The 21,495-nt window shown below is 49.9% G+C and overlaps 1 protein-coding gene across 2 annotated transcripts in view; it reads right to left on the bottom strand.

The window, feature by feature from the left end:
- Positions 1 to 21,495, bottom strand: part of Abcc5 (ATP binding cassette subfamily C member 5) — a 79,488-nt gene that overhangs the window by 22,278 nt on the left and 35,715 nt on the right. For both annotated transcript variants that reach the window (XM_010624274.3, XM_019207519.2), the window contains 13 exons: positions 21,210 to 21,317; positions 17,113 to 17,469; positions 14,080 to 14,151; positions 11,363 to 11,487; positions 11,173 to 11,245; positions 9,476 to 9,679; positions 8,813 to 8,956; positions 6,114 to 6,216; positions 3,227 to 3,411; positions 2,641 to 2,787; positions 2,301 to 2,430; positions 898 to 1,051; positions 683 to 811 (listed from right to left, as the gene is read on the bottom strand). In XM_010624274.3, the coding sequence (XP_010622576.1) occupies positions 683 to 811; positions 898 to 1,051; positions 2,301 to 2,430; positions 2,641 to 2,787; positions 3,227 to 3,411; positions 6,114 to 6,216; positions 8,813 to 8,956; positions 9,476 to 9,679; positions 11,173 to 11,245; positions 11,363 to 11,487; positions 14,080 to 14,151; positions 17,113 to 17,469; positions 21,210 to 21,317 (1,931 nt within the window). The remainder of the gene's footprint in view (positions 1 to 682; positions 812 to 897; positions 1,052 to 2,300; positions 2,431 to 2,640; positions 2,788 to 3,226; positions 3,412 to 6,113; positions 6,217 to 8,812; positions 8,957 to 9,475; positions 9,680 to 11,172; positions 11,246 to 11,362; positions 11,488 to 14,079; positions 14,152 to 17,112; positions 17,470 to 21,209; positions 21,318 to 21,495) is intronic.

Raw genomic sequence — 21,495 nt, 5'->3', positions numbered from 1 at the left:
CACCACAGATTATTTCAGCAGTCCTATACTGAAGGATAATTAGGTTAACTCTAATCTCTCTCTTTTTTGGGGGTGATACTAGGGCTCAAACTCAGAACTTTGTGGCTATAAGGTAGGCACGGCACTACTGAGCTAAATCCCCGGCCCCTTCTAATCTCTTATTAATACAATCTCCAGAATGGCTGTGCACATTAAATTCATAAATCGACAATATTCAATGGCTAAATAAAATGACAGTCTGATGTCAGTAACTGCCTTTTATTACCCCCTCCAAAAGTAAAATATCATCAAATACACTGTTTCAGAAGCAAATGCCAATGGATTCCAGATCTGTTTTTGCCTTCTTACTTGCACAAGAGAGTTCCACCAAACAAATGAATTTTAATTGGACTCTGCTCCTTTAAAACCACTTCATACCCTTAGCAAGGTACTTTAATAATCCCAGTAACAGGCCGGGAGTGGTGGTGCATGCCTGTGATCCCAGCACTTGGATTACTGTGAGTTCCAGACCAGCCTGGGCTGCATAGTGAGTTCCGGGTCAGTCTCTACTACACAGTGAGACCCTGTCTCAAAAAAAAAAAAAAACAAAACAAAAAAACAAAAACAAACAATCCCAGTAACAGTCTTGTTAAAGCCTCGGGCGCTGGCTCCCTGGGGAGCCCTGACCTCCAGCCGCACCCACCTGTGCAGAAACTCCTGCCCTTTATTGTAGGCATGGATGGTGGCGAGGCCCTGTATGCTGGACGTGATGTGGGAGAGGAATGGCGACTGCGTTATGTTGTCCAGACGCTTCAGCTCCCGAATCAGGACCCTGCGAGAGAACGGGCTGTGACGCACCAGCAGACGGCAGCTCTGGCTTCCCGCCGGCTCTGGGGGACACGGACACCTCCTGCTTACCTGGAGACGATGTGCAGGACTGAGAAAAGGATGGTGAGGGGCCCCACCGCCACAAGGAACCACGGGAAGACGCCGGCTATCATTCCAGCGCAGAAGAACACCAGGATGACGTTCTGGATAAACATCTCCGCCTGGAACGGCAGGCGCACGTCCACTGGTGAAACCACAAGGGAACAGGGTCAGACTGCCGGGCCTCCAGCAAAATGGAGCCGATCGTTTACGGAGAAAAACACAAGGCTCCACAAAACCCCTATCAGAAGAAGGTGATGTTGTCTTTAAACTGTCCACGGAAAGAAAGTTCAGAAACCTGGTTGCTTGAAGTTTTCTTGGAATAAGAAATTTAATCTTCCTACTCCACCCTTTCATGGATTCACTATCCTGCCTAACCCTTTAAAACACTCTTTTCCCTTTACCAAGTACTATATATTTATTGTAAAATATTTGCAAAGCAAATAGCAAAACAAAGATAACATATTCTTAGCAATATCAATAAATTGCTGCTGACATTTAAGAAATTCTTCATTGGTGAAAATTTAAACATACACACAAGTTAAAATATGGACATAATGGCCCGGGATTTAGCTCAGTGGTTCCACCACCTGCCTCACAAGTGCAAGGTCCTGTGTTCAATCCCCGGTACAAAAATAAATAAATAAAATAAGGACATAGAACTTTCAACATTTATCAACATTTTCTTCATCTCTCTTCAGCTATCTCCTTACCCCACCCCTCTTTTCTTGTGGCTGAAGTACTTTTGTAAATCCCAGGTATGCTGACAGCACTGATTTTTCCTGTCTTTTTTCTGCGTTTACAGAAATAGAAACACGTTAAGCAGCAGTTCAGGTGCCACAGGTGACTGATTCCTTGTTACCTTTGGCTATGGCTTTACGCTGTTCTGCCAACACCTGAACAAACTCCTGCTGTGGAGGCGGCCACCGCTCAGTAGTTAGAAACAAAAGCCTCGCTCTGGAGTCAAAAGCCGTGCAGTCAATTAATTCCCACCTTGCTCATCCAACAGCTGTATGACCTGGGGCAAGCTATTTAAGCCTTCTAGGCACCAGCCATCCCCCATAGTCTGTGGCTGAATTTGAAGGTGCAGGAAACCCTCCCCTTTGGAGGAGGCAGTGCTATTACCCTGGGCAATGGGCAACGGAGTTACCGCAAGTACTGGGGTGCTTTGGAAGCTCAGACAACTCTGTCCAAAGCCTCCCTGCTAACACAAGCCTCTGAGGTCAGATGAGGCAGAATAAGAACTGGGATTAAAGGCTCCTGGTAAAAACGCCAGCTACCGCTGTGTCCTCAGCATCCCAGACCAGGGTGAGCCGCACACGCGGGGGTCACCTGGAAGGTGGAAGGCACAGAGAGCAGGGTGCTCCCGACCACAAGAGGACAGAGAGAAATACCTTCATCCAGGTCTTTGGAAAACCGGTTGAGAATCCGCCCCGTGGGGGTGGTGTCAAAGAACTTCATAGGGCTCCGAAGGATCCTTCGGAACAGCTCGTCATGGAGCCGGGAGGAGGCTCGCAGTGTTCCCTGCAGAGCAGAGACCACGGCATCAGGCAGAGACCCAAGACCCAGGCAGGGTCCAGGCCACTGCTCCGCAAGACGTCTACTCCCAAGGCTGGAAAGCATACCCGGGCCCTAGCAGGAAGGCTGGCTGCCGAGGGGCCCCAGAGATGCCACGCTGAAGCTGACCGCGTGGTCACAGGAAGCAGGGGCGCAGTGGCGCCCCCCACAGCGTACCTTGACAAAGACAACTCCGCGAATGGCTTTCAGGATCAGCATGACTGCCATGGAGAGGGCGTAGATGCTGGCGTAGTACTGCATGAGGGGATTGTCCTTCATGCTGTCGCTCACGGAGGTCCTGTTCCCTCGGGTCACCGTGGTGTTCTGTTGGAGGCAAGCTCTGTGAGGCGGGCTTCCGAAGACCGCCAGGAGCCCCTGCCCGGGGGAAGCTGCAGGAAGTGACCCCGGGAGCCGGCTGTGCTGATCACAGGCAGCCTATGCCACCCCTTTCTGTTCTTCTCTTAGTGCTGCGGTGAATCCTAGGCCTCATGAGGGCCACGCACGTTCTCTACTGCTGAGTACACCCCGGCCTCCCCTCCTGCCTCTATGAGGGATCCAGCAGGCGGCCTGCAGACACCCTACTGACCCGTGTGCTGGCCAGGGCTTGTTTCTCCTGTCTTGTAAGGGGCTCATTTCTTCATCCTGGAAAACCTCATTTCTTGCTCTTTTTAAGTAAAAACTAGATGAGTTTCTAAGAATAGGCAAGGAGCACGGAGGCAGCCACATTCACAGACACCACTCTCCCTGCGGTGAGTAACCTTACCCCGCTTCCCTGCTTGATCCAGTAGCTCAACCACCAGGTGCTGAAGGCGGTGCTGCCCACATTCAGCATGAAAAGGGCCATGATGACCAGGAATGCCAACGGGCCCCCTGCAGCCTGGATGTAGACACCATACACCGACCAGGGCACTGAGCCCTGCCCCTTCTCTTCCAACTGCACAAGCTGTCCTGGGTAAGGGGGAAAGAAACATGACCTTAGCAGGGAAGAGCGTGAAATAAACTTTGTAGGAGTCCATGGGGTTGTGCTCAGCACCTGCAAGGGCCCCAAAGACCAACCAATATACAGCAACCACAGTAACTGCGCTCTGGTGATGGAGGCTGTGTAGCCAATTAAGCTGTAAATAATTAGCCAGATAAGCTGCAGCCAGCTAACTGGTTGACTGAGCCGTAGCAATTAAGTTGTTTTCTATGCCAAACTTATTTCTCTGTACAGGAAAACTCTCGAATCACATTGTCGGGGGAAGTTTTCAGAACCTCCTCTGGTTCTGAAAGTGGCCTGATTGGCGAATCGTTTTTGTTTTGTCTAAATAGATTCTACTCAATTTAACTGATTCAGTAAGTTTTCCTTCTAATATGAGCTACTGTCTTGAGAAAGCCACCTATACAGTAGCAGAATCAGACAGCCTAGTTTCACAGGGCTCTGGATTAGAATGACTTCCTCCTCCTCAGAGCATTCACTCCTTCATCCACTTAATATTTACTACACAGCGGCTTGGAATGCGGCGCTGGAGCAGGAGGGAGGCTTGAGACCAGGCCTGGCCTTTCAGGACCTGGCTGAGGATTGTAGCACAGCCCCGAGGCCAGGCAGGTAAACACAACGTGATAAAATGTGTGCAGAGGCACGTGCAGGGGCAGGGACCATCCCGGGACGTGCATGCCCAAGCCCTTGGGGAGGTGTGGGAAGGGGGCAGGCAGGTCTCCGGGAAGACTTTCCGGGCAGCCTGTGCTGCCTCTCAGCAAGCCAGTCATCCAGGCGCAGAGGGAGACCCTGCCACATGGGAAGGGGAGATGTGGCTGGGGATGCAGGTTGGCCGGGGACAGAGGCATCTGAGCTTCCTCCCACAGGCAGCGTCCTGACAGACTGGGTCACGCGTGTGTGGAGACTGGACGCCCCACCCCGCTGGGCCAGGTGGACTCACGATGGTGACACTACAAGATCAGCTGTGTGCGCTGAGTGGCGTCATGGTGCCTCCCTGCGTTCCTTACAAAAACGAGCATTTTCTGTGCATGCCACACCAGGACAGAGACAGAAAACACTGCTGTGAAAATGGAAGCTACTGGAGGGCTTCCTGTGGGAGAGTAAACTAGCTGGCTGGTCTTCCATTTTTAAGTAGATCTCTCGGCGGTCCACGTGGAGAACAGATTTAAAAGGAGGCAACCAGGGCTGGGGATTTAACTCTGGTTCTGCCGCCTGCCTCGCAAGTGCAACGTCCCGAGTTCGATCCCCAGTACCAAAAAATAAAAATAAAAATAAATAAAAGGAGGCAGCTGAACGCTGGGTAAGGATCACTAAAGGGCCTGCAAATCCAGTGGGGACAATGGGCATGGAGTTTCAGGAGGCAAATTCAAAAGGGCCAGTGACTGGCTGGTTGTTGGCAGACAGAAAAGGCTCAGGACATCTCTTAGGGTCTTCCTGCTATGGCCAGATGACTGCTGCTGAGTTGAGAATACACAGAAACAACCACTCAGGAAGCCGCTGCCTCCTCCTCATAGGTAACGTTTACTAACCCTGGAACAAGCCATGCATGCCTTGAGCACTTAAAGACTGAGGAGGAGTGAGGGCAGTAGCTACAGAAAAACAAACGTTCCCTAGTGATAGGCTGACTTATGCTGCTTGTGGCAGCAACTAACAGATGTCTCAGCTTTCTGTGATGTTTACTTTTGGGGTGCAGCAATAAAGTATCTTAAACCATGCGTGAATTAAAAAATTCATACTTGTTCTCTTAAAAGAAAAGCACAGTCTGATAAATCAGCTTGACATCTGTTAACGCGAAATGTCTGCTGTATTGTTAAGGACAAGAATGTGAAAAGAGGCCCAGCCCAAAAGCAGTGGTAAACCCAGCAATGTCCCAAAATTCAAGAGGGGTGAGGAGAGGAGGTGACCCAAGAATAAGAGTTTTAAGACAAGTTGCAATTAAAAAAAAATGTACAAGCTAACATTCAGCTTAAAATTCACAAAGATGGAACTGCCCACATTACTGCAGACAGACAAAGGATTTAAGAAATAAGATCACTGAGCTCCGTGGTGCCCACCTGTGACCTCAGCTACCTGGGATGCTGAGGCAGGAGGGTCACAAGTTTGAGCCAGTACTTGAGCGCTTTAGCAAGACCCTGTCTCAAAATAAAAATTTCGAAAGGGTTGAAAAAACAAAAAGTTCCTCTCCCTTTCCTTTCCAAAACAAAGAAAGAAAAAAAGGAAGGAAGGAAGGAAGGAAGGAAGGAAGGAAGGAAGAAAAGAAAGAAAGAAGCAAGGGCTCTGGATAGGGAAAGCCAACTTGGAAAAGTCACTAGGGCCAGGCGATGCGCCCGCTGCCGTGACACTGAGCTTTCAAGGACATGGCCCGCTCAGAACTGGGCAGTGCTGCGCTGGCTGGGGCTGAGTTCACGCAGAGGTGGAAGGCAGGAAGGGCTTATGCCATTTCCTACTCCTGCCTATGCCGAGTCATCCCTGACAGGAAGAGGAGGCGTAGGAGCAAAGGTCATCCTCAATCCCTTCCTAAGCAAAAAGAAAGGGCCTCTGTGTCTCCCAGCACCATCTAAGAATCGTTATTCTATTTCACCAATATCAGCACCAGGCGCTCTGTAACACACAGTGCTGTCATAGATTGCCCTACGGAGCATTGTTCAGTGACAAGTGTAAAAGTCCTTACCTTCCTCTGGCTTCACTGCTTTCTCCTTCTTTACTGATCCTGTTTTCGGACCCTTGTCTTGTGATTTCTTCTGTGAACCACTGGCTTCCTTTTTTGAATTGATCTAACAATGGTTTAAAAAAAAGTATCTCCCGTCACAACAGAGCCGTCCAGATGAATATCCACAGTGTACACGACAGAATCACCCATGGAGCTACCATTACTGAAGAGAGGGCCTCCGATTCTCAAGACAGCCACCAGTACCCATTTTTCTTTGTTTTGGTTTTTTTGAGACAGGGTCTCACTATGTAGCTGAGACTGACCTGGAACTCACTGTGTAGCCCAGGCTGGTCTCAAACTCAGCGATCCTCCTGCCCCAGCTTCCCGAGTGCTGGGATTACAGGCGTGCGCCATCACACCCGGCTTACAGGACCCATTTTCTACTTTTGCAACTCCTTCAATCTTCGAGACCTTGGTTCTTCTGTTGGTCAACTGACACTTGCTGTCCCCAAAGTCATTTGAGACCTAAATTCCAAACACTGAAGACTTTATTCTATTCTCATCCTCTCCAAAGAATGACGGCCGGAGTCCCTTCCATTCCTCCTGTCTCTATCCTCCACGTTACCAATTCAAATCCACAGAGCCCATCGTTCTCCACTGCCACCACAGGATAAACCCAAACTCTCCGCAGCGTGGCTTTACCCTAGCCCGGTTCCACAAGTTCCTCTTCCACCCCACCACTTCCCACGGCTCCTACCCTCCAGTCACAGCGGTGCGAGGACACCACTCCTTGCACCGCACCGCAGTTTCCCCTTGTGGACACCCGTCCAGGCTTGCACCTCTACGTGGACCACGCCCACTCAGTCACAGAGGCCCCCATATGATGGCTTTAAATCTCACATCTTTCAGGGGGCAACTCAGACTTCTGTAGAGTAAGGAGCTACCCTGGGCACTCGGTTAGCACGCTGCTCCGTGCTATGTCTATCTGGTGCTAGTTACCTGGGGAAGCATCAAAGCAAGGTCTGCTCCAGAACACTGCCAGGCCCTTAAGGACAGCGACGGCGGTTTGCAGGGTGACACTCCACACAGGGCCACCATGCAGAGAGCTGTCCACACACAGGGCACACGCACCAAGCTGAACCTGAGACAACCGAAACTACTGAACGCTTTCTTGCCAACTTCCTGTTTCATCTTTACACAGGAAATTCCTTTCATGTAGTTCAGTATTCAACTCTGTCAAGATTTTCAGCCTCCTGCCCCTGGTAGATTTTAAATTGAAAGTGAAAAATTTAAAGTGTAAAACTTAAGAGCCACAACTGAAACACAAAAGAAGTCTCTGAATTGTATATTTATCACAGTGCACGAACAGCTGCACCATCTGAAAGGAGATTACTATCTACTGACCACTTACTAGGAGAAGAACACTACACATTATGTAACGTAATCAATGCGACAACTTTAAGAGGCGGACACCGCCCTGTGTTTTAGATGAGGAAGCTGAGCGTTAAGAGAGGACCAAAAGCACGCTTCGTCCACTGCACACTGACACGACAGTCTTTTGCTCCTTGGGCATTTCCATATTCAGCTTCTCACCTTCTCCCTTCTCACACGTCCGTCTCTACAGTGATGAGGAAATAAGCTGAGGAACCCAAAGTGCCCTGGCAGCCATAGCGAGAGATCACAAAACCTCCGAGTGGACGACAGTGTCTCTGCAGACGTCTCTGATGATCCCAGGAAGGTCTGAGTTACGTAAGGAAGCCTCAAAGACCATAGGCACAGCTAGTTTGTACCGCACCGGGGATGAAGCCCAAAAAAGATCCCCAAAACTTCTTGCCTTCATCTCACTCTGACATCAGGACCAGGTAGCCAAGAAGGCAGCGTTCCCAATAACGAATGTAACTATACTGTATACCTAAAATGCACCAATAACCTCAATGAAAACAAAACAAAAACAAAACTAAAAAAACAAACAAACAAAAAAACCAAAAAGGCAGCGTGTAGGCTCAGCCTAAGTCATCCTGGGACCCCAAGTGAGAGGGCGGCTGACATGGAGGGGTCACAGCCTCTCTGGCTGGCTCCAGGTGGGTATGCCCTTGACTACACCTCACCTAGAGCACTAGCGGGGGTGTGGGAAGCCACCACCCGAGGGTTGCACTGAATATGGGGCGTGGAGCCCCTCAGAGTCAAACCACCCTCATCAGCAAGCTGCTCAACTTTTCTGAGCTTCAGTTCTCTCTGTAAAAATGGAAGATAATCATGTTTGACCACATAGCTTTGACAAAATGACTAAGGAGGGTGGTGTCTACAGAGCGCCTCATCCATAATTGGAATGCTTTAGGTGTTAATGGTCGCCGAGACAGCAACCAAGATATCGTGGGTCACTTACAAATGTACTCAGTGCCTATCTGCCCTTCCCTGGCACCTTATTCGCTTATTTAAAAAGAACTTCACTCTGTTTCAATGAAGGTTGATGGCGTTTAGGAAAATGAGCGACGACCACAAAACAGTACATATCTTCCTATTAGAAAGTTCTCTGCACGAGAATCTGGTTCACTAACCCCATCCTGCTCTCCTAGAAGCGAACAGGCACAGGGAGGGTATCATCACCAGAAAACAGGACCCCTGTCGATCCTGTACCCAGCTGAGCTCTCCATCACTCACTGCAGTCACACCTTCCCTACGTGGTAAGGAGGACACACTACAGACCCAGCAAATCTTACCTCAACTGGGGGCGTCTCTCCCAGTAACAGGTTATTAAAAATGGTGGCGTAATCCCCGTTTAAATTCATCAGCTCCTCGTGGGTACCTCTTTCCGTGACACAGCCCTCTTTCATGAAGATCACTTCATCACAGTCAACTAGATACTAGAAACAAAGGCAGGGTCAACAGAATAGCTGATGCTGGTTCAAAGCCACTCAAATCCCAGACCTCAGATCAGTGGGTCTCAACTGGAGGTCACTTATGCACCCCAGGGACATATGACCACAGTGGAAACAGTCTGTTCCTGGCATCAAGAGCAGCACCCCACCCAGAACCATCAGCCTGAAGTGTCCACGGTGCAAGACGGAGCAGCTCTGCTTTAGTCTACTGTGTCTCGCCTTACAGTTCAAGGAGCATCTCCTCTGTTTCCGACATGAATCTGTGGCTGGAACTACACAAGCTTTGCATTAAATTTCACATCCCTTCGACTGCACACAGACGTACACAGAATTAAGATCTGGGGCCGAAGGAAGGAGTTTTTAGCTTGACAACTCTGATGGCAATGACCTCAAGTGGCCGCCTGTACCCTGATTCCCGGAATCGCTGGTCACCCCACAAAGACACCTGCACCACGCCCACGTCCCTGTCTCTGGGCGAACAGCGTAGGAAAGGGTGCGCCGTACCTGTAACTGGTGAGTGACGAAGAGAACCGTCTTGGACTTGAGGTGCTTCCGGATGGCGCTGTTGAAGATGTGGTTGCCCACGTGGGCGTCTAAGGCACTGAGGGGGTCGTCCAGGATGTAGATGCTCCTGTCACTGTACAAGGCCCGGGCGAGGCTGATCCGCTGGCGCTGCCCACCGCTCAGGTTGGCTCCTCGCTCGCCAATCTAAGGACCCAGGAAGCACAGCAAAGCCTCTAGCTCAAGTCCACAGTGGTGCCCTGAGGACGCCTTCATCACTTCTCCCCTCCTGCACAAAATGGCTCCTTCCGAACTCCCACCGGGATGCGCTGCCAGCTGCCGTGACTCTTCCAGGAACTCAGCCAGCCCGCAGCCGGAGCCCATCGCTCCTACATCTGATCTCGCCGCTGCCTCTGCCTCCCTCCAATCCACTCTCCACAGGGAAGGAAGAGCACAAAGCTGACCGTGCCTCATCCCCGCTGAACGCCCGAGAGCTGACAAACTCTAGACACCCCAACATCACGCACAGCGCAGGCCCTTCACCCCGGCTCCCCAGCGGCTCTCAGGGTCACTGCACAGCCTGGAGTCAGAGCCGTCTGTAATTACACGTACATTAGGAACTCATGACAGATCTCATTCCTGCTCGGTTCTGCACCCTTTCCGCCTCCTCTCCACTCACAGCCTGAAAAGGGGGCTCTTTTCCACATTACTCTGCCCGTCTGTCTGGGCATCTCACACCCTTAGCTGTAAGCTCCGTGAGGGTACAGACTGCGGTCCTCTACTTCACCAGCGCCAAGCAGCTGCTGCCCTGTTGCTGGCACATAACAAGCACCTGAGAAATGTTCCTACGTGGACAGGTGAACAAATCAATGGTCAAATGGTAACTGGCTCTGTGTTTGTCTTTTTTTAGATCGTGTCCTTAAACAACATTCAACTAATCCAGAGGTTTCCAGGCTCAGTGTGCACCGCAACTGCCATCGAGCCTGTGAGAACAGCCTGCTGCTGGGCCCAACCCAGAGTCTCTGCGCTCCAGATCTGGGCTCGGCCTCACGCTCTGCCTGTCAGACAAGTTCCATGTGGACCAGACGCTGCCACTCTGGGGACTGGGCTACGATCCGAGAACCTCGGTACTAATTAGGCCGTTTGCCGAGCCTGGTTTGAGGGATTTAGCTGAAATCTGGGGAACAGAAACGCCAGTCTGAGACCTCCAGGGCAGCTCTCAGAGGTGAGCTTCAAACCAGCAAGCACCGATGGCCTCGGGAAAGCGCTGCAGGCAGAGGAGCAAAGAAAGAGGATCTGTGCTAAGGGCTCTTTCTGAGAAGCAGGCTTTCTGCAGACTATAGGAAGGAGCCAGCAAAATAGAGGCAAGGGGAGAAGCTCGACACACCAAGCCACACAAACTATGGTTTGTGAAATGCAGTATCTAAAGAGTAAGAAACATTCACGCCCAATCCACAATGGGATTTTCTTTAAAATTCACACAACATACGAACTACTTGTTACTTAAAACAGGCAGTGTTAATGTCCCTGTGCTGAAGAACAGACGCCTTCCTAACACAGGCCCAGCAGAAGCAGAGTCCCCGGGGAAGGAAGCCTCCTGCCCAGCACGGAGCACACGTCCTAGGCGGGAATCGAGCACCTCAGCCCCCACAGCCCGCCCGCTAAAGCCGCGGCCCATGGTGCAGGCGTGGGGGCTGTACCTCGGTCAGGTCGCTGTTGGGGAGGATGGCCAGGTCGGGCCTCAGGCAGCAGCTGTTCAGCACCAAGTTGTACCTGAAGGACACAAAGTGACAGGGTCAGGGACACAGCTGCAGCGGAGCCTGCTGACGGGCTGCCTTGCATCTCGTGTGGCCCAGACAGAAAGCATGATGAAAACAAAACATTCCTTGCCTTTCTTCATCAAATTCCTTCCCAAAGAGGATGTTGTCTCTCAGAGTGGCATTGAGGATCCAGGCCTGCTGGGCCACATAAGCGAAGGTTCCACTGATTGCAATGCTGCCCTCCAGAAGTGTCATCTGGGGAGACAGACACCGTGCAACGGTACCATCACTCACAACCATCGGCCGAGACAACAGACCCCACACTCCGCAGGGGAGCCTCAAGCTTTGGCAACTTCCTCAGAACCGTTTTGGACTCAAGTCCGGATCCCACCTTTGTTCTAAAGGGACTACAGCAGCAAAAGAAATCAAGGTTCTCCTTGCTGATGTGCAAGAGGAGCCTGGTATAAGCCACAACTTGGGTGAACAGGAGCCCACTGGCCTGTTTTCCACTCTCTCTTCCCAACTGCAAAGTGTTCAGCCATGTGAAACACATGTACGAGGGGCCTTGAAGGACCCCCTGGAGAGGACACTGTGAGGATTCCCAGCAAGCGCTCCTCAAAGGCAGGGCAGCCACCTCCTCTATGGAACTCCACCAGGTGCTGCCACAGCCGCTGATTCTGTAGGACGAGGGCCAATGGGCCCACTTGAAGGGTCTGTGTGAGGAGCCACGGCTCTGGGCTGCCTGCAGTCACAACCCCTCCTCACAGTTCCTCTGAGATGACCACAAACAGCTGTCCCGGCTAGGGATGCCATGGCTCTAGCATTCTGTCTGTGCAGTACCTGAAGGTATGAGCCAACAACCACAACACAGCAGCACCTCAGAGCTCAGGTGGGGCAGCCTCCTACCGAGGAGCTACACCCTGGGGAAGCAGAGCGGACCAGCCTACTGCCTCCCCGCCAGAGAAGGCTGCCAGTATCTGGTCCCGAGGCCACGCGCCACCTGGTTTTCCGGCTACCATCGCCAGGCAACCCCTGGAGCAGCAGCGCCCTGCTGGACTCCGGCCTTTCCCCAACCCTGCCCGTGGGCTGCCATCACTGGCCAGCAAACCTAGCCATTTTCAGAAATCACCCAGGAAGCTTTTTCCAAAGACTGCGGCTGGGCCCAAGGACTGGGAGTGCCAAGGGATGGAATGCCGCCGCCTCAGCCCACTTGGGCACCACTGCCCTCCGTGAGCACCACAGCTCCTCAACCGTGCGGCTGACACCAAACAGGACAGGGAAATGTTCACTGCCCTGGAGGCGAGAGAAGCACCACCTCCAGTCTGCTTCCTGCCCTTGACACGGATAAGCAACGCAGGGACCTTGCTGTCTGAAGCTAGGGATAGATAACTCCACGCCCATCCTCACCTCCACTACCTAAGGTGAGCTAGTTCAGTTCAGTGTAAAGCACGCAGAATCTTGTTCTTTTGTGTTCCCTTCTCAGTGCTGGTCCTTGCCCGTCCCCTCCCTCTCAGCGCTGCTATCAGTGGCTGCCCCCTGGGTACCATGCCCCACCAACTTGCGCACCCAGCCTCCGGACACGAACTCCTCGAGGGTCCACTGGGTGGTCAGGCTGCAAGCCAAGTGTAGTTGTGCTCCCCGATCAAACCCTCCTCATCCAACCAACCCTCTGCCACAGTGTAGGGCGTTTGTGCATTTATCTCTGCCACTTTCCAACATTGGCATACTGAGGGCACTCAATAAATACAAGGAAGCTGGGCGTGGTGGTGCGTGCCCAAAATCCTAGCATGTGGGAGGCTGAGGCAGCAGAGCCACAAGTCTGAGCCCAATCTTAGCAAAATTCTGTCTCCATGGGGAGGGGAGGAGGGGGTGAAGGGAGGGCAGGGACAAGGGGAAAAAATGAGAATCAAGACCTATTATGTAAAGGTACAGAATCCCAATGATGAATGTAACTGTATTGTATATCTAGATTGTACCAATAAACTCAATAAAAAGAAAAAAAAAATTCTGTCTCCATGGGGAGGGGAGGAGGGGGTGAAGGGAGGGCAGGGACAAGGGGAAAAAATGAGAATCAAGACCTATTATGTAAAGGTACAGAATCCCAATGATGAATGTAACTGTATTGTATATCTAGATTGTACCAATAAACTCAATAAAAAGAAAAAAAAAATTCTGTCTCCATGGGGAGGGGAGGAGGGGGTGAAGGGAGGGCAGGGACAAGGGGAAAAAATGAGAATCAAGACCTATTATGTAAAGGTACAGAATCCCAATGATGAATGTAACTGTATTGTATATCTAGATTGTACCAATAAACTCAATAAAAAGAAAAAAAAAATTCTGTCTCCATGGGGAGGGGAGGAGGGGGTGAAGGGAGGGCAGGGACAAGGGGAAAAAATGAGAATCAAGACCTATTATGTAAAGGTACAGAATCCCAATGATGAATGTAACTGTATTGTATATCTAGATTGTACCAATAAACTCAATAAAAAGAAAAAAAAAATTCTGTCTCCAAACAATAACTTACAAAACAAAAAGCAGGGGACGTAGCTCAGTGCACAGACCCTGGGTCCAACGTGCAGTGCAGGGATGGGGTGGGGGCGGAAGGGAACAGAAGGGACCCATGACATGCGTGGCTGGGGCACCAGTCAGTGACTCATCAGATGTCGGCTGCACCCTTCCAGACAAGACTGTCAAGGTGGAAATGGGGGCCCGGCACAGACTGAGGCTCCTCTGCCTCCGCCTCTCATGATTCCCCACAGCAAATGACTTTGTTTTTCCTGAGAGGTTTGCTGTACAGGGTCCTGACAAAAAAGCAGAAAATGCCAAGATCGGTAGCAAAAATCTTACCTGGCCTAAAATGGCTGAAATGAGTGAGGTTTTTCCGCTTCCCACACTGCCACAGATTCCAACCAGTTTTCCCTGGACAGAGCACACACAGGAAGGTCACGAAGAGACAACTGATCGCTCACCTTAAACACTGACAATCTTTGGGGAAAGTTGCGTTAACTTTCGAACATCAATATGGAACTGTCCGCCTCAAGACTCAATGGCCCACTTACCTTTATTTGCTCACTTCTCAGCTGCCTATTTTCTATGGTTTCTGTGAGGATACGCTGAGGTAAGAGAAATGAAAAACGGAGATGCACCATACATACTACAGCACCCTACAAGGACTTTTAGGAAGACTTTCCCTCTTTCCGACATTGCTGGTGATTGCTTTTATTTTGTTCTTTGTTTTGTTTTGCTTTGCTTTTTTGAGACAGGGTCTCACTATGTAGTTCAGGCTGGCCTTGAACTCGCAACAATCCTCCTGCCTCAGCCTCCAGAGTGCTGGAACTATAGATGTGTGCCACACCCAGCAGTGATAACGGTAATCATATTTCTTATTCATATGTCTTTACTGCTGTTTTTTTGGAAGAGAAGGCTTCCTGAAAATTATTTTACTGTGATGTTTATCCAGGGTTTATAAATTATTTTAAACAAAAACTATATGCATAGTTAAACACACATTTTTCCAAAATATTTCAAAAAACCTGAGGAACATTTTTGCTACCAATTCCAAATAGAAATGGAAAACAAGGCCTGTGATTAACTGAATACAGTCATCCCTCAATATCCATGGGAGACCAGTTCCCGCACCCGAAGGGTAACACAATGTATGGATGCTCAACGCCCTTATATAAAAGAGCATAGTATTTGTATATAAGCTACATATGCCCTCCATTACACCGTGAGTCAGCTCGAGGTTGCTTATAATACCTAGCACAATATAAATGCTATATAAAATGCTGTTCTATACATTGTTTAGGGAATGACTGCAAGAGAAAAGTCTGTACACATTCAGTACAGATTCACTTTTCCCCCCAAATATTTTCTATCTGCGGCTGACTGGAATATGGGAATGCAGAGACCATGCGGTAGGGAGCGCTGTGTCGTCAAGTAAGGTTACGACCTCTCAGAAGGCAGTGCTGAAAACCCACATGGAAAGACAGGTGAGTTTAAAAGGGCTCTGTGAGCCCGCGGCCCCAGGGACGCAAGGTAGGAGCGCGGACTCTGGAGGCAGACAGCAGAACTGGACTCCACCCACCAGCACACACAGGTTGTACTGCATCGGCCTCCCGCTCTGGGCTCCAAGCACCAGTGGGAGGAATAACACAGAATCAGGATAGCATCTGGTGTGTGCTAAAATATGCTGCCTGAACAGCGGGTCTGGCATGGTCCAGACACCTGGAAGACTAGTGCCTGTTGTAACATTAGCTCGAGCAACAATGGAGGAAGGACTGCCTGGTACACAGAAGATGTGCTGCAAATATCACCACCCCTTCCTCTGCCTGAGCCCAGGTAGAGCTGCGGAGCTTCCTTTCCAATGGCTAAGGGTCTGTTGTGTCTGTGGGTTCTAAAGGGCAGAATGAGGATCAAGATTCAAGATGCAACCAAAGTTTCACCCCATCATCAAGTGTGGTTATTAACAAGAAGGCTGCTGCTAAGAACAGAGTGAAAACAGACTTGAGTGCTCTTGAACACTGAACCATGTCAACAATTTCAGGCCGCCTCACTTCTCATTTATGGCCATCACGAGCAGGAAGCTCTCTACTCCTCCTCACCTGGCCCTGGATTTGCCCCCCAAGCTCCAGTGCACTGCTGATTTTGCCATCCACTGTGTAAGGATCTACGATCGTTATGTGGATGAAACTTCTTGTGCCTCCTCCACCACCACCCCCTTGGTCCAACACGTCCTCCTCTTCCTTCTGCACTGCAGTAGAGACCCTTAACTGTGCTTCTTGCTCCCTTCTCTGTCTCCCTACACAGTCTTCTGAACCCACCAGCGAGGACAATTCTCCTCATACTGAGCCAGAACTTGTGCTCCAAATCCTCCACGCCTTCTCTTCCCTCTGGGGAAGTCGTTCCGTGAGAGGCTCTCGCCCTCCTCTCCAGCCTCGCTCGGCACCCACTGCTCTCTGCCATGCTCACCAGATGCAGGGCCTCTGTGCTCCTGGTCCTTCAGCTAGCGGTGGTCCTCTTCTCCCAAAGCCACACGGCTCACTCCCTCACCTCCCTGGGGTCTGTGCAAGCTGGTACCTTGTAAAGGAGGCCTTTCCTCAGGCAGCCCGCTCAGACCACCTCCCTGTCCCGGCACCCTCTGGCCTTCCCCAGCCCTTAGCACAATCTGACAAACAGCAAAGATCGCTTTTTACGCCGTCTGGTCTGTGCCGTTCAGAAGAGAAGATCTAGGAGGCAGGGATATTTGTCTGGCTGGTTTCTGTTCCTATATCCCAGCCCTACAGCAGTACCTGGCACACAAAAGATGCTCAAGAGTGAGCGAACACACACACACCTGGAACCTCCAGGATATTTTCCTGGAAAGGCTGCTGGCTGTCAGTCACATTCTGGAGCTTAAAAGTGTTTGCTCCAGCTACTCCGAGAGCCCAGTCTTGAGCTACCTGTGCTGCGACACCATACACCAAATCAATCCTTTACTTATATGAAAATGCTGCATTATGATTGTGGAAAAGAGCAGCACCGAATACCCGTTAGGGGCCAGGGTTGCAGGGCCTCGAGGAGCTGGTGGTGAGTGCAGTTATAATATCAGAAATAATCACTGCAGCTCACATAACAGCCAGAAGCGGAATCAGGGCAAAAGCCTGGAAAACCCACTTGAATGCTCCATTTCCTTGTTTGTGAAATGAGCACCTCACGAGATCAGTTGTTATTAATTGTCATTAAATGCTTAGATATTCCTTTTGGAATTGGAGCTGGCCCAATCTGCTCCTTGGTTCCACGTCTCTCACATCAGAGCACTTCGCTAAGAGGTGCAGCAGCTGCCGCTCTTGCCCAGTCTGAGCAGCGGCGGGTGGAGGAGGGCAGAGGCGCACGGCTCACCTCTTGGATTTCCAAGTCGACGTTGTACAGCGTCCTCTGCAGGCGCAGGCTCCCCAGGTGGATGTGCTTGCTGTCCTCCTCCTCGGGACTGGGCCGCTCATCACTGTCCAGGAGGAGGTGGCCCTTCTGCTCTGCCAGCACTGCCTGATGCTCAGTGCGCTGCAGCTGCCTCGCCTTCTCTTTCTTGCCCCTGGCAGCCCTCTTGTCTTTTTTCATTTTGGGGGTCAGCTTGGGCGAGTTCTGGATACTGGAGTGGGAGGAGTCCCATGCCAAGGTGGCATTTTTCATCTCTATCTTGATGTGAGGACTGGCTGGTTTGTTCTTTATCATGTGAACCTCTTCCATTAGAAATAAACTCTGATAGGAGTTGTGAGAGAGGTGCAAAGATGAGACACTGGATCAAGACCAAGGAGACAAGCCTAGGGCGTACACTCACGTAGCAAAACACATCAGCTATACAGTGGAAGGAAGCTGAAGGGCAAAAGGTAGCTCATTAGTGCAGCCTTGCCTTGGGCCCATCAAGGGGTCTCGGGAACACAGGGCAACCTCAGGAGGTACGGGGGTCTGGACCACTGACCCACCCTCTCCCCTAAATCACAGGCTAAGCTATCCCTTTCCTCCATCCTCACAGGGACGGAAGGACACTAAACCAATTGGTACACCGCTCCTTGCTTTTGCTCTTGAGTTCCTCGGGAGTAAGTTGATCCCTATGCAGATCTCCACCCTGTTTTCCCTCCAGACCATTCCCACAGAATCCCAAACCTGCCTGTCTTCCCTTCCCCGTGGCTTGGCACCTTTTCAGAGACAAACTGAGACTGTCCACAGGCTTGCGTAGCTACAGTGAGAGAAAGGGTTAGGGTCTACCTACTGTAGCGTACATCTTCTGGCCCCGAACACATGTCTTCAAAACTCTGCCCTGGGACTTGTGATAATTCAAACAGAGGAATGGGCCGAGTGGAGGGAAAGGGTATCTTCCCTGAGAAGCACTGTTTACGGGGAGAACATGGTTCTTCCTGCTCATTCCTAGAGTTCCCGAGTTAAGCTAAAGGGAAGGAAAACGGACTTTCTAAAGAGGGCAGTACCTCGGAAGTTAGATCTGAAACACTGATATTAAACCACGGCCCAGGGCATTCCGGTAAGACTCGGATCCCTTCTCAACACCCACTTCTGCACCAGTAATCTCTACAGATCACTATGCTACTGAGATTCCCAGAGTGATTTTTAAAAAAATATTTCAAACAGGATATCGTATGATGTTAGAAGACCTTTCTTGAAAAGATGACGTTCAGGGCCTGGACCCCTTGCTTAGGTACAGAGAACCCCGGACTAGCCCGAACTCGGCAGGCTGTTAACGGTAACATATGATCCCTTTCCATTCTCGTGGCTCCTACACTTCTACGCTCGTTCTTTTCTTCCCTGAAGTGACCACGTTCTCTTCACTCCTAAACTCCAATGTTCCCAGAGGTACCATTTTTTCTAAATTTCTAAATTTTCATTTTCTAAATTTCCTTGATCTAAATTTTCTAAATTTACTCTTGATTAACCATAGATTTAGCCCTTGCTTTCTGAACACAGTTGTTCTCACCTGTTCAGGGCTGAAGAGACTGAGCTAAGATACATATTTTTATCCCCTTCACAGAGCAAAACCACAAGCTGACAATTTCCATAATTTCTCTATACACTTGAGTCTTTAGAAGGATGGAGCTCATTTAGGTCTCAGTGAACTATTAAGAAAATGTTGGACCCAAATGGTATCCACGGCTCCTTCCCGTTTCTTCCCCACGCCCCAGGAGGACGTCAGCCTTAGGTCGCCCTGCCCTGACACAGAGGCAGAAAAGGGCCTCATGGGGCCTGATCTGTGACCACCTGGATTTGCACCTGCCGGGATAACAAAAATCTTAAAAGGTACACAAACCATAAACCTTAACTTTACCATGGGACACTGATCATCAAAACACTACTTTTGTTCACTGAAAGTATCAAATCAGAATGTATCATTTGAAGAGCAACGTAAATACTCAGAGTTGCCACCTATGATGCAATACACCCAGTTATTCCAGATAAACAGTAATTTTCCAGTGTAAGTATGTTCCATGCAGCATTTAATTGAGCATTCTGTGTTTTTATTTTGCAAAAGTTAGCCACTTTACACTCGTAACAATCTGCCCAGAAAAGCCAAAAAGTAGCTTTTCATTGCCTTTCCACAAGTTATCACTCTCCTAGAAATGTGCTGTCTCTCTTTCTGTCCTCTGTCTGTACGATCAGACAGGAAGCAATAAGCTCTACAAGATGCACTTCCACGGCGGAACAGAGACTATACACCTGCTTGCCCTATCAGACCTCCAACTCCTGGTAAAAAGAGAAAGGTCCTGATGTAACATAAGATGACACAGGCTTAAAAGTAGGGCTCTGCAGTGTCTGCACTGAATTTCAACTTCTGCAAAATAAACCCAAGAGGCAAATTCTCTTATCTGTCTCATACAAAATGATGGGAGAGCAGATGCTTTTGGGAACGACACCATCTCAGAAACAGTTTTGTTGATGTTTTCAAAAGGCCGTCTCCCCTCAGAGATCCTTCAGGACTGAGGCTGATTTCCACCCAAGAACTGAGAAACATTTATAAGCATATTTGCTTTACACCTAAAAACAGCTCCTTCCCCAAAAGCCTAATGATGTCAATGTCGTTCTAATTAATAAGACCTGAGATAAAGAAGAAACAGCCAAGAGTTGGGGAAGGATTAGATAATAAATACTTGCTATCTTGGGCCAAGTACCTTTAAAACAAAGGAAAGAAAAAGATAAAACCTGCCGAGAGGCATGAGACAGAATAGGACTAAAGTCTCATGGGGCACAAAACAAAAAAGCTGGGGTGATTTTGCTTCTGTTATTAACTCTCGTGCTTCCTGGATAGAGGAAGGAACTATGATGAAATTTACCTGCTAAGTCAAGTCCTCACTAGTATGTAAGGAGCAGAAACCTCTCGGGGTGGGATGGGCGTGGGGGACACCAAGCTATAGCATATTCTCCTTTCTTCAAGCAACACCCAGCCAAATGCGCTCAGCACAGCTACAGGAACAGGTGGGAGAGAACTTCTGGTCGAAACATTTGCTTTCTCCCGTGACTGGGTATTGCGGACTCAGCAAAGTGAAGCTCCAACTGCAGCTGGAACATTCCTTTCCGCAGGACTCTGCCTTCTGTCTCTCCAGCAGCTGGGCTGGGAGGGGAAGGATGAGGAGGTGGAGGCACGTTCTGGAGGACTTCTCTCTTGATCCGACAAAAGTCGTCTGGTGTAGTAGATGTTGTAAAGAAATCACAGAGAGCTACTCCACTCCCCTTACACAGGAAGCCTACGCTGACTCCTCCTGAGCCTTGAAGGCAACGATGTCCCCCACACAGACATGTGAGGTTCAAGCACGTCACACGATCGCTTCCTGCATCTCCCTCTCTGGGAAGAACAGCGGGGACTTGGGAGAGGCTCACATAAGCACTAAGTGTTAATCACTTTCAAATTCCTGTCTCTCCTCACCTGCCAAAATAAATCTCCCTCTTGAATCTTGTGTTTGATTTTATCGTGAGGTCACAAAGGACAGAGCCCAGGTATGATCAACTAACCACCCGCAAGGGAAAAAAACCTGATACTTACTTAACTGCACTTCTCAACATGACCTAGTTTTAGGACCGTTCCATGTCCCTGCAATCCCTACATCATGCGTGGCAACCACAGGTCAGGGGGGAAAAGCACTTAGCATATCAACCAATCAAAATGACAGTAGCAATGATTCAGGGGAGGAAAACCTGACAGCCTCCTGACAGTTCTGACCTTGCAAGTATAAATCATCTAGTCCACATCAGGCCTGGGAGAGGGGGGGGCCCTTTGGGAGGGAACTCCAAGCCCAGAACCAGGCCGCCCAGGAGAGGTAAAAACTCACATCAGTGAAAAAGGTAACTAGCCTGCCATCCCTGAATCAGTTTCCTCCACTGCCCCTTTCTTATCAGCTTGCCAAAGGCTCACGGCAGCTGGCCCCTGGGAGTAGAGGTAGCAGCTGTGCCAGGGACAGACAGCTCCTGACATAAGCAGAGGTGCAGGAGCCACTTACCTTAAATCTGTCAACAGCCACCGATGCCTCTGAGAGGGACTTCACTGAGAATGGTGTTACTTTCAGAGCAAAAGTCATGGAATTGAAGACAGTCACCACTGTGAAAGCCTTAAACCAGGAAAACAGGAGAAACTGAGCTTGGTTCATTTGGCTATGCAACTAAAATAGCAAGACATTGCCAATTTCCTCTCAGGTGGTAGGAAGGTTACAACTTGGCTATCAAATGTTACTACAAGTCAGATGCATTTTTCTTTTCTTTTCTTTTCTTTCTTTTTTTTTTTTTTTT

Source organism: Fukomys damarensis, unplaced genomic scaffold (genome assembly GCF_012274545.1).
Source record: "Fukomys damarensis isolate Sample0158 unplaced genomic scaffold, DMR_v1.0_HiC HiC_scaffold_12, whole genome shotgun sequence".
Taxonomy (NCBI): Eukaryota; Metazoa; Chordata; class Mammalia; order Rodentia; family Bathyergidae; genus Fukomys; species Fukomys damarensis.
This window is presented reverse-complemented; position numbering and strand designations above follow the sequence as displayed.